The 13,074-nt window shown below is 38.2% G+C and overlaps 1 protein-coding gene across 2 annotated transcripts in view; it reads left to right on the forward strand.

The window, feature by feature from the left end:
* The window catches only part of LOC111153546 (proprotein convertase subtilisin/kexin type 5), a 455,156-nt gene that overhangs the window by 152,824 nt on the left and 289,258 nt on the right, over positions 1-13,074 (forward strand). For both annotated transcript variants that reach the window (XM_022512624.1, XM_022512625.1), the window contains exon 6: positions 9,545-9,633. In XM_022512624.1, the coding sequence (XP_022368332.1) occupies positions 9,545-9,633 (89 nt within the window). The remainder of the gene's footprint in view (positions 1-9,544; positions 9,634-13,074) is intronic.

The raw sequence follows: 13,074 nt of genomic DNA on the forward strand, positions 1-13,074 counted from the left end.
ATGAAAAGATGCTCAACATCACCAATCAGGGAAATGCAAATCAAAACCACAGTGTGACATCCCCTCATACCTGTCAGAATGGCTAAAATCAAAAAGACAAGAAACAGCATATGTTGGCAAGGATGTGGAGATAAAGGAACCCTCGCGCTCTGTTGGTGGGAATGCAAACGGGTGCAGCCACTGTGGAAGACATTATGGAGGTTGTTAAAAATTAACAATGAAATTACCGTATGATCCAGTGATTTCACTGCTGGGTATTTAGCCAAAGGAAGTAAAACATGAATTCAAAAGGATACAAACACCACTCTGTTTATTGCAGTATTATTTATAATAGTCAAGATATGGAAGCAACCCAACAGTCCATCAATAGATGGATGGATGAAGATGTGGTGTACACACACACACACACACACACACACACACACACACACAAAATGGAATTCTATTCAGCTATAAAAAAGAAAGAAATCTTACTTTTTGCAACAATATGGTTGGACCTAGAGGGTATTATGCTAAGTGAAATAAGTCAGAGAAAGACAAATACCATTTGATTTCACTCCTATATGTACTTTAAGAAACAAAAGAACAAAGGAAAAAGAGACAAAAAACAGACTTAAATCTGGAGAACAAACATGGTTGCCAGAAGGGGAGTAGGAATGAATGAAATAGATAAAAGGGATTGAGAGTGCACTTATCGTGAGCGCGGAGAAATGTATAGAATTGTTAAATCATTATTTTGTACACCTGAAACTAGTATAACATTGTGTTACTTATACTTCAATTTTAAAAAATAATTTTAAAAATTTATGAAAAATATAAAAAAAATGTATAAAAGGCAGTATACTGACCACTAGGGTTTTATTTATTTTATCGTCAATATTTTGTGTCCTGACTAAAATACCCATCTTGAATTATAGTCAGTATTTCAAATAACTATAGATTCTTCAGACCTACAATCATTTTTAAGTTTAAAAAGATTACAAATCTCAAGAGGTTGCAAAAATAGTACAAGACCCCCATATCCTTCATCTAGATTCCCCCACTGATGACAGCTTATGCAATTACAGTGAAATACCAAAACCAGGAAATTGGCCTTAATACACTCTGCAGACCATGTTCAGATTTCACCAGTTTCTGTGTGTACTTGATGTGTGCCTGTGTGTGTATGTGTCAAACTAACAGTACGTTTAAACCTCTCAAAAAAATCTGCTTTTTAAAATCCTTTGCTGGTCATTGACCTGTGATATATCTGATGCCTTTTAGTAGTGTCCTATTACTAGTTAATATTATAAAATATATTTTTTATTCTCTTGCCCACAACATATCTGTTCCAACTTTGGAACAGTTGATGAATGCTAACTTTTATTAATTTCTTTAACTATTGTATATCTCTCCTTGAAGATGGAGAGGAAGATTCACAATGTCTTTAGCTAAGTATAAAGGCTGTGATATTTAAAGTTTATGCTGAAGATTCTTCCAGTATTAGGTGATCAGAGTGTCTCTGAATATCTTGTTTTATATAGCTTTTGGTTATTGTCTTAGTTGAAGCTGCGATAATGGAGTCCCATAGAGGGGGTGGCTGAAATAGTAAATACTTATTTTTCACAGTTCTGGAAGCTGGACAGTCCAAGATTCAGTTTCCAGGGAGGGCTCTCTCCCGGTTTGCAGAAATATGTGCGCACAGGATGGAGAGAAAGAAAGGAAGTTTGTTCTCTGCTGTTCCTAATCCTATCATGAGGCCTCCACCTGTGTGACCTAAAAGCCTCCCCAAGGCCCCAGCTCCAGAGACCATCACACTGGGATTAGGTTTTCAGCATATGAATGGAGGGTGGGGATGGGCACAAACATTCAGCCCTTAGCAGTTATTTTCAATGAGTTTTTCTGAATTCCTTCCTTGTATTAAAAAAAAAAAAAAGTAATATTATGGAAGCCTCAGGGACTGCTTGTAATTGTAGTCACATCAGAAGCTAGGATTTTAATCGTCTCACAAAAACTCATCACCAAAAAATGGAATGGATGATTTCTTTTCTACTTTTTAAAAGTTTTAATTTACCTTTTCTTTTTTTTTTTTTTCCCTAACATGTTTCGTGAGCTTTAAAGCTAAAGCTAAAGACAGGGCCATAATCTATTTTCAGCTCTTTTCCATTCTTCTTAAGTTTTCATTTTTAAGATTCCTGGCATTTTCTCCTTCTCACTCAAGGTGAATAATTTATTAGGGAGATTCTATAAAATATACTGTCAAATATCCTGTCATCAATAGTAACGAAGGAATAAGGTCGCCACCATGGCATGGAATAAGTAGGGGAGCCAGCAAAGAAGTCGTGAAATCTTGGCATCCATTCAAAGGCAGGACTGTGGGCCCTTCTGACTTCTGCTGGAACCACGAAAAGACCTCACAGAAGGATTCCGGAGAGCTGGATCTAGTCTTTGCCCTGCCATGTTTTGTACCTTCCAGTCCCCATCTGACTGCTGGAATTTTCTCATTTGTCAAACTAGAGAAGTGATACCTGTTTTGCTTCAGAGGGTTGAGGTGAGAATCCATTGAAGTTCAAATACTTAGAAATGGTTGGCGTGATGTAAGCACAAGGTGGGAATATTATCAAGAACAAGGCGAGCAGTCAGAAACATCAGTTCGAAGTGATAGTTTGGAGAACACATCAAATACATCATTATTTCTTGCCCCCCTTTCTAAGGGAGCCTTTGAAATGGAAAGTTTTCACTCCGATTTAAACAAAACCAAAATACGCCAAAGAGAATGGACATACCAGATGTCAAAAGGGAATTTCTATTCAGTGAGGGGGTAGACCGAATCCATGAACAGCTGAAGATGTTTGTTTCAAGAAGGAAATGGAATAGAAAGTCTTTCAAAAAAAAAAAAAAGTAGTTTTTCTCCAACTTGTTGCTCGATTCGGACAAGTGTAATTTTGACTTGTGAGCAATGAGGTAGCAACGTCGGGGTAGACATTTTCCATGTGTCTTGATGTCTCAGATTCGTTGCTGAGCTGACTTGCATCTTCACATCTACAGTAAAGCTCAAGTACGTTAGTATTTTCATCCCCACTCATTTATACAGAAGAAACAAAGTACACAAAGCAGTGGGACTTTGTGACTAGTCTGGGCTAGGAGAAAGCAAGAGAATACACGTAGGCAGTATTTTGGGGTCAACTACGAATTCATATTCTGTATTCACTTCACTTCACTTGTTTGAGTTCACAATATTATAGAAATGAATTAGCAGGCACTCTCTGATCTCATTTTCCTTGTTTTCAATCACAGAGCCCAGGTAAAACTTCTAAGATCTTTAATTGCAGTGGTTTATTGTTGGGAACAGATCATGTAATAGATGAGAGGACTTGGAATGGTAGAACAAGGACTCTCATGATCTGTCAGTCAAGATGCTCTTTAAGAACCAAACAGTTTATTCAAATAAAAATTATATGACAGAGCATTTTGTGACTTACTAGGGCCCTGACAACAATGCCAATATGCTTAAGAGAATTGGAGAAGCGATGCCTTTTTCACTTCCTAGTTTGTGTGCATCTCCTTTTTTTTTTTCCCCTGATAATGTCTAACTTACTTTGCCACTTGTCTAAATATCCATTATAATTTATATCATTGGGTTATCTTCTGGGGTCTCAGAAAAGAATGTGTCTTAGCAGTAGCATAAACATATACAAAGAAGCTAAACAACTAACTAATTTTCCAAGGGGTGTTAATGTAGAAGTTGGCTAGTAAATTCTCATCCAGGTGCATGTAGGTCAGAATGTAATAGAATGAGCCTATCGTTTTTTGGACTAAGATCTACTGAAATGGTCCTACTTACACTGAAAATACTCTAAATGCTCATCCTCTATTGTCTCTGAAGAAAAATACATCTGAAGCAAAGACGTTTGTCTGTTTTTGTGACTTTTATAATTAATGGACATCACGAATATACTTAATGCTGACCACCCTTATTCTTTAAGGAAGAAATTGAATCTTGTTCCTACACTTGAATAGGTCTTGATGATATCCATTGTTCTATGATCTGTTTTAAATCCATCAAAACACTGAATCCAACTAAGGTACAAAAATAAAAAGATGACTAGTACTTTGCTTGGAGTAATGATCAATGTCATCTGAAGAGAGTGGGCTGTTTAAATGTAGTTGAGTTAGCAATTTGGACCCTGAACTACAGCATGTTACAGTCTATTAAGTGATATTTAAAATATATACATCAGTGGTAGAGCAATAACTCCCCTGTTTCCCAAAGATGGTTCATCATTGGTCATGATATAGAGCGATACACAGAAATCTTTGCAAAAAAATGTTTTTATAAGGAAGTAGTCACTCTTTCTCTTCACATAGGAGAATTCACTGTACATTAATGATGCACATAATATGTGCAGGGTTTTATTGAATTTTAGGAATACAGAGCCAAGTTACTTCTTACGTTTTAAAAATATTAAGGTAGAAAAGATATTTAATTAAATCTCTCCTACTGTAGTACATCTAAAACTCCTGGGAAAATATTAAAGAATTTTTTAGTGCATGGTGGGGCTAATGGGACACACAGAGTATTTCTTTGTGAAAGCTTGGATCTGTAAAGGGCGTAGGCAATAGGTGGACACTAGGAATTTTCCAGAGTGATCAGCTAAACCCAGCCAGCCTGGAGCTGGATTTTTAAAAGTGCAAGGATGGTAGTGAAGTGAGAAAACACTTGCATAAAACAGAACCCTTGATGCATCACCCAGTCCAGCCTCAAAGAATTCACAAAGATAAAAGCAAACAACATGACCACCTAAATGGACCGTTCACCCCCCACATGGGGAAAACATCACCATGGAAACAATCCAGCAGCAAAAAGAGCAGAAGTAGTTTGAAATGTTTGAGAATTATTACATATAATTCATATATATCAAGAAATATATATTTCAGTACATAGAATTGAACAGTTTGTTTTTTTAAAGAAACTATTCAAATTAACCAGGTGGGTTTGAAAAAGAACTTCAAAAAAAATTAAATAAAACATATAACACTCAACACGAATAATGCAGTGATGGGCTAAATAGCAGGTTAGGCATGGGTGAAGATAAGTGAAATACAGAACTGAGCAGATTATGGGGAGAGCAGCCTAGGGAGAGAAAGCTATGGGAAATCTGAAGGTGAAATGGAAGATTAAGATAGCTTTCAAAGGTAGCAGCCGAGGGGCACCTGGGTGGCTCAGTGGGTTAAAGCCTCTGCCTTCGGCTCAGGTCATGATCCCAGGGTCCTGGGATCGAGCCCCACGTCAGGCTCTCTGCTTTGCAGGGAGCCTGCTTCCTACCCTCTCTCTCTCTGTCTGCCTCTCTGCCTACTTGTGATCTCTCGCTGTCAAATAAATAAAATCTTTAAAAAAAAAAAAAAAGTAGCAGCTAAGACTCTTGATGATTTAAGCATTAAATCACAGGTCTAGGAATTCTAAGAAAGAATTTTTAAAAATTCAAACATTCAATGTCTTAATGAACCTGCAGAGTAGAAAAGACAAAGAGAAGATCTGAAAAGTGCCCAGAGAGAACTAAAACGCCAAGATGGCTGATTTCTCATCAGAAACAATAGAAGCTTGAAGACAGTGGAATGGCATTTTTGAAGGGCCATTAGTCTAGATTGTTATTCCCAGTAAAATTATTTTTCAAAAACAATAGTAAAATAAAGTCATTTTCTAAGGCCACCAAGAGACTCCCTGATGGACGCATTTATACAATATTCTTCAGAAAAAAAAAAAAAAATCCAGGATCCTAGAAGGAGTTATAACTAAAAAAACAAATAGAGCAAAGACTATTTGTATATCTAAACAAACGTTGATTATTCAAAATAATGACACTAATGGGTTAGTTTCCAAAGTCAAAAATTCCAATGTATAACTGTAATCATGGAGATTTCATGTGCTAAAGAGTAATCACAATTAAAACATTCTAGTCTGGGGGCGCCTGGGTGCTCAGCGGGTTAAGCCGCTGCCTTTGGCTCAGGTCATGATCTCAGGGTCCTGGGATCGAGCCCCGCATCGGGCTCTCTGCTCAGCAGAGAACCTGCTTCCTCCTCTCTCTCTCTGCCTGCCTCTCTGCCTGCTTGTGATCTCTCTCTGTCAAATAAAAAAAAAAAAAAATCTTTAAAAAAAAAAAAAATTCTAGTCTGTGGGACACCTGGGTGATTTAATCAGTTAAGCATCCGCCTTTGGCTCAGGTCATGATCCTGGGGTCCTGGGATCAAGTCTCACATCAGGCTTCTTGCTCAGTGGGGAGCCTGCTTCTCCCCCTGCCTGGTTCTCCCCCTGCTTGTGCTCTCTGTCTCTCTGACAAATATATAAAGTCTTTTAAATAAATAAATAAATAAATAAAGCATTCTAGTCTGTATCGTTTGGGAAAAATTGAAAAACGTGTTGATGACTTATAGACTTTGTGGAGTTAGGTATCCTTGAGCAAATAGCAAATAGCTACAGTAAGCATTAATATAACAATGGGATTTAGTCTCTGTAAATGGACCTATTTTTAGTTAAAGACAAAGGTAGCCTAGCTTCAAAAAAATGTAATTATATTCTATTTATAAGAGATATAAGGGGCGCCTGGGTGGCTCAGTTGGTTAAGCAACTGCCTTCAGGTCAGGTCATCATCTCAGAGTCCCGGGATTGAGTCCCACATCAGGCTCCCTGCTCAGCAGCGACCCTGCTTCTCCCTCTGACCTCTTCCCTCTCATGCGGTCTTTCCCATTCTCACTCTCTCATTCAAATAAATAAATAAAATCTCTTAAAAAAAAAAAAAAAAGTACTCAAAAAGTTTGGGGCACCTGGGTGGCTTAGTTGGTTAAGTGGCTGCCTTTGGCTCAGGTCATGATCCCAGGGTCCTGAGATCAAGCCCCGCATTGGGCTCCCTGCTCAGCAAGGAAGCCGGCTTCTCCCTCTCCCTCTGCCTGCTGCTCTGCCTACTTGTGCTCTCTCTCTCTGTGTCAAATAAAAGAGAGGTATAACTGATAGGAACACAGAATGTTTGATAGTAAAGAGGACAAAGAGGTATGCAATTTAATTATTAGCCCGGCTATTAGCCTGGTTTCTTTAATTTTTGTTTTGTTTTGTTTTTACTGCAAGAATCCCAGAGTTTTACTGAATTTTCATAAATAGTTTCACGAGGAAGATTTAATCATTCCATTCTAAATAAAATAAAAATTGACAGAACTGCAGAAAACAATATCAAATCCATAATACAATGAACAAACTTGTCATAATGGACTCATAAATAACCATTGGAGAATGAGAATCTCATCCTTATGATCCCATAGCACTTTTCTTAGTTAATGATAGATACAGTGAAGTTTAAGAACAATGGACTCATAAAGGGTATTTGACGTGTGAAGAAAAAATTACACCATGAAGTAATACATAATCAGAGACTGATGAAGAATTATAGTAAATACTTGCTGAGCTCAGGGGTAAAATTAGTAGTTCAGCTTGTAGTTTACAAAAGAAATCTTTTTTTCTTTTAAAAATGGATCATTTTTTTGATGATGAAAGTGGTATGACCAGATATCAGTAGGGCAAGATAATTATGAGTGCATCAAAATTAATTGCTGTGTGGAACATCCTAAAATTGCCATAAATACGATTGCTGTGTTCCAAATAACACATATAGAAACGTATGTACAATAGCTATGATGGGAAAACAATAAGAAATTTTGGGCAAAAGACATAAACGATTATTCTCAAAGCAAGAAATAGAAATAGCTAATAAATATTTGAAAAGATGGACAATAACAAATGTAATCTGAGGGGATAAAAAGAGAAGCAACAATGAGATAACATTTTTCATGTCAGATTGGCAAGGATGAAAAGATTAAAAAACTCATACTAGGGGTTTATAGACATGGGTCTGTTCAGATATTTCCTCCATTCTTCATATTGTCATTTGAGTAGGCTTATGGTCTTTTTTTTTTGGTCATACATAAAAATATGTTTTTTAATAATATTTATCCATCCTGCAAAGGTTTTTTTTGAGGTTTGGTTTTATTACTTTAATCTTCCATTAACAACTTGACAATATATTCTGCGCTCTTTGATCCAGTCATTCCATTTGTAGAATTTATCCCAAGTTATCCAAGTATATAAAGGCTCGAGATTGTTTTTCGTAGCCTTGTTACTCTCAGTGAAAAACTGGGTCAATTTCCAGAAATCAAGCACTTGAGAAATAGATTATGGGCGGGGTACCATTTAAAAGATGACAGGGGGTAATAGTCAGCTTTTTAAGGACAGACAGGCTAATATTGACATAGTAAGATAAGCGTGACATTAGTAAGTGGACTAAGCAGAACATATGTCTGTTATATGAACTTGCGTGTGTACGTGTCCATTTGTAAGCAGTCACTCATTTACAGTTGCACAGATGGTAATCCTAGCCCATGACGAGCGTGGTCTATGCTGTAAAATAAAAAATAATGACATAGTATTTGGGGGAACTGAGTCTTAGTCACTATTAGGCTGATTTCACCCTATCTTCTTACATCTCAGGGCTCCTTAAGCATCCCCATCTCTAAAAATGAGGGTGAGGGGTTGAGCCTTGGACTTCATTAGCAATGACTGATACCCCCACAGCGGTTGTCATACGCCTCATACCCCTGTTCTGCATCCAGGGCAGTTAATAGCCATCAGCCCTAGTCTCCTTTCCCTGGGCTCAGCCAGACCTCGGGATTCTTCTCAGCAGAGCGTTAGGTCAACATTTCTAAACAGATTGTACTTTGCACTTGGAACTTCTTTGCTATCCTTGCATGGGATGGTCTTAGAAGTCCTTTCAACAAAAGGATTTTTTTCTGAGGAACAAAGTCACTGTGATGAGAAATAAAAGGAATGTTTTCCAGAAAAAGGCGTCTGCTTTTCTAGTAGCCGTGTTTTTAAAGTGGTGGAAACAGGTGAAATAAATACTGATGATACATTTTATTAAATAACAGATTTCATTTCATTTATAGAAAACAAGTATCGTGGACTATTTCACGTTGTTTTCTCATACAAAATCTTGGAAATCCAGTGTATAGTTACTGCACATCATATTTTAGATGACATTTGACTGCAGATACTTGATCTCTACTTAAATTTACAGTAAGAAGCAGATTCGCATATACTGACGTTCTTAAATTTCGTAATAATTGAATTGAGTGCCAGTTCCTTAATTAAAATTAAAGTTGAGATAAGGTCACACAAGCAGCATTTCAAGTACCCAACAGCCACAGATGGCTGGTAGTTACCATATTGGACAATGGAAGTTTAGAGAATACAAAGAAACACACTATTCGAGTTTAGCTTTCAAGGAGATTTCCTGATTGGGAAATCAAGGTATAAGGAATATGTATATCAATCAGAATCCGAAACAGAATATAATTAAAAGCTGGCAGTGGGTAGGCTAAGGGCTACTTGGGTAGAAGTTCCAGAAACATCCACAGCTTGACGCAGGCTTCACGCCTCTGGAGTCCAGCTGGTGGAGAGGACGTTGCGAGTTGAGAAGAATGGAGTGTCTTCCTTGAACACGTGTGTGTGTTCTCCCTGCAGGCACGGGACCCGCTGTGCTGGAGAAGTGGCAGCCGCAGCGAACAACTCTCACTGCACGGTCGGAATTGCTTTCAATGCCAAGATCGGAGGTACGGGAAACAAACGTGGGTAGATGGAGCACTCTTTCAGAGCTCAAGACAGGGCTTCGTTGGCAGGGCAGTGTTCAACTGTGGCCGAAAAGGACTGTCTTCACGTGTGTTATTAAATAAAGTTCAGGGCTTTTGAAGCAGTACCCTTCTGGGGGTGCGAGCACAGATGTTTCTTGATTTAAAACAGGCATGGAGAACCTGTCCAGTCATGAATTTGGGGTCATTGACATCTGTCCCGATCTATCCAGTGGCTGCCTGGGTCGCAAAGAACTGATCACCTTAATGTCAGCCCATGGTGTCTCTATGGAGAGAGACATTCTGAAAGTAATGTCAGAACGGAAAATCCATTTTTTCCCCTTTTTCCTTATGTTTTACCGAAAGTTCCTTTTTAATGGAAATTAAAATGGGAATTGGTATAATCTCCTTTTGTAGACCCATAATAGAGCAATAGAGTTGTTGTTAATAATCCCAGATTATGTATGTACATTACACACACATGCACAAACTCAGATATAAGTATGCCTACCACAAAGACCTAAGGGAGTATCAACGTAGGCATTGACAGAAGCAAACTCCTTCACATTTGTAATTATCCTCGTCAGCTGTCACCTGATACCGCAGGCACGTGGTAAGAGACAGGATAGATCCTAGTGGCTCGAAGGTGTCCCCTAGGGGGTTTTCCTAACCAGTGTCACAGATGAATGACCTTCCTGGTAACTAGACTGACATCTTCATTTCCAGTACACTATTGTTGCCAAGTGGTATATAGAATTGCATTTAAAATAAAAATAACTGTCCTTCCTAGAGTAAATGTAGAGATCTTGTAACGTGACATATTGGGGGTGTTTAGTAACGGTGCTAAGAAAAGGTTCCTGACACTACCTCAAATATCAGTGCTCAGTGCATTTGACCTCTTTCTGTCCTTTATTTCACACTGAATTCTTAGAGTATGGCAGCTTGTTAACCAGTAATTAGCTGTACTCTGAGAGCATCTGTTGTGCGTCGGGGGTAAGTTCATGAGGGAGCTAAGGAAAGGAGACAGAAACTTCCCCTGAAGAACGATGAGGGTGCCGGACACCCTTGATAGTCTCAAGAGTTTCCAGTGACCATGGTAGCTGCTAATCAACCCTGCTTGCTGTCCCAGACACGACACACACAGTCCCTCACATGCACCAACACACGTCCATGTCCGTGTCCTCCCTCTCCCGTGCTAACCCAGCATTCACTGACCTTGAGGGGCTGAAGGAACGAAACCACAGACAAGCTGCGGATCTCGCCAAACAGGACTTCAATGAGAAAATGAACGGATGGCAGTGACTCACCAATGTTCTGTCATCCCCCAAACAGGAGCATTCTGAATTATAAATTAACCCCCCGGTCCCAAAGCATGAAGGCTTATAGTCAGATAAAGAAAAATGGGCCTTTCATCTTAAAACTTGAGGAAACAAAAATAATTACTTGTTAATATTTGGTCAGAAAAGGAATATTATCCTCTAGATACGATTTCATCAAGCTTTTTTTTTCCCGGACTTCCATCAGTTGTAGACCTAGGAACTACACCCAAATATTATGTAACTACTCCTCTGTGTTGGCAGTGGTACAACCCAGTGTTTATTTCTTTGTACCGATAAAATACAGTTGATCCTTAAACAGCACAGGTTTGAACTGCGTGTGTCCACTTAAATACAATTTTTTTTTCAGTACATACGGTTCAGTACTATAAGCGGACTATGTCCTCTGTAAGATTTTCTTAATAACCTTTTCTTGAACTTTATTGTAAGAATATAATCTGTAATGCACATATCTTATAAAATATGTGTTCATCAACTGTGTATGTTATCGGGAAGGCTTCCAGGCAATAGTAGGTTATTGCTATTTACGTGTTTGGGGAGTCAAGTTTGTACGTGGATTTTTGACTGCGTGGTGTTGGGGGAGGGTTAGCGCATCTAACCCTCAGTTGTTGAAGGGTCAACTGTAGTTCCATTTTATCCTTTGAAATAGCAAGAAGTAAAAATGGAGGGCATACGAAATAGTTCTTGTTTTCAGTAAAAACCGTGCAGATAAATTTTGAATATTCATGTCAAATTAAACCAAACCAGTGGCTGCTTAGGACCCAGTACACACAAAGAGCATCCAGCTGGACATTCTACTCCCCTAAAACAGAGTGCTGAAAAGCCTTCTAAGTACAGTTTCCTTTTGATAATTTTTAAAGTAATGTATTTATAACCCTTGTGATCCACGTCACTTGTCTATACATCCCTTTAAAAATCCAAAGGTCTCAAGGAAATGACAGTCAAGAGATATTACAAGCAAGTGCAGTGTCTTTAGGGGCGCTGGGAGGAAATGTAATATGTCCCGAGTGTTGACTTCCACTGTTCTTTTGGAAGTAATTATTCAAGGATATAGTGACCTATCTGTCATGTAGCTGAGAAAGGTTCCCCTGGAAATATGGCAGAATGTCACCAGTTAAGTGTTGTCTGTCTCCGGCCTCATGGTCATTTCTTCTGTTTTGTATGTTTGCAAATTTTAGAGTTTAAAGTTAAACATTTTTTTAAAGCACAAAGAAGGTGTAGTCTTTTCAAGAATTTGTTGATTTTCCACCAGAAGTCCCGCCTCAAACCTCCTAGTATCAAAGCTGCCTGATTAGGGTTTTTATTATTTAAGCCCCACGTGTCGGTGGCCAGAAAAACTTGAAATCCCGCTAGAGAACAAGATTTTTCTAAGGAGTAAACTTGAGCTGTAAAGATAGAATTGTAAAATAATACAGCATCTCAGTGGTGCTTATTAGCTTAAGCTGAAGGAGATATAGGTTTACTTCACAATTAGATGTTTCATTGTCGTTCAGAGTCTCCAGAATAGAAGGACAGAGAGAAGGCCTGACATTTGATGTGTAATTTATTCTTGGGTGTCTGTGTCTATTTTTTTCCTGTTAAGGTTAATAACAAATCCCTGTCTGTCTGGTGGGAATATACATAAATGAAGATTAATGACTGAACATGGTTAAAACCCTTTGAGACATAATTGATGTGTTACATGCACAGAGAGCATTCTCATTTATTATTTGACTTATAAATAACTTGGCAAAGAAATAATATATTAAGTTCACATCAGTCTTACAGATTAGAAGATAATATTAAGGAGAGAGGAAATTAGACCAACCTAACTAGGCAGCTTTCCAAATTTTGTCAGCCCGCTAAGGTCAGAATGCTTTATACCAATTATGAACACAAGTTACCTAATAAAGAGAAATTTAGGGAAGATGGATTGCTTGAGGCTCTCTGTCAAGTACTCTCTGAAGACAGGGATAAAGAGAAGGGAGAGATTGTGGGAACTTTCAAAAAGAGAATAATGAATAAAAAAAAGGTTTTAAAGAAGTTTTGCTCTCTCACATACGACGTAACTTACTTTCTCTCCAAGAAAACTTTGGAAGAGTCTGTGTTA

The sequence above is a fragment of the Enhydra lutris genome, unplaced genomic scaffold (genome assembly GCF_002288905.1).
Source record: "Enhydra lutris kenyoni isolate GAN:26980312 unplaced genomic scaffold, ASM228890v2 scaffoldscaffold33, whole genome shotgun sequence".
Lineage (NCBI taxonomy): Eukaryota > Metazoa > Chordata > Mammalia > Carnivora > Mustelidae > Enhydra > Enhydra lutris.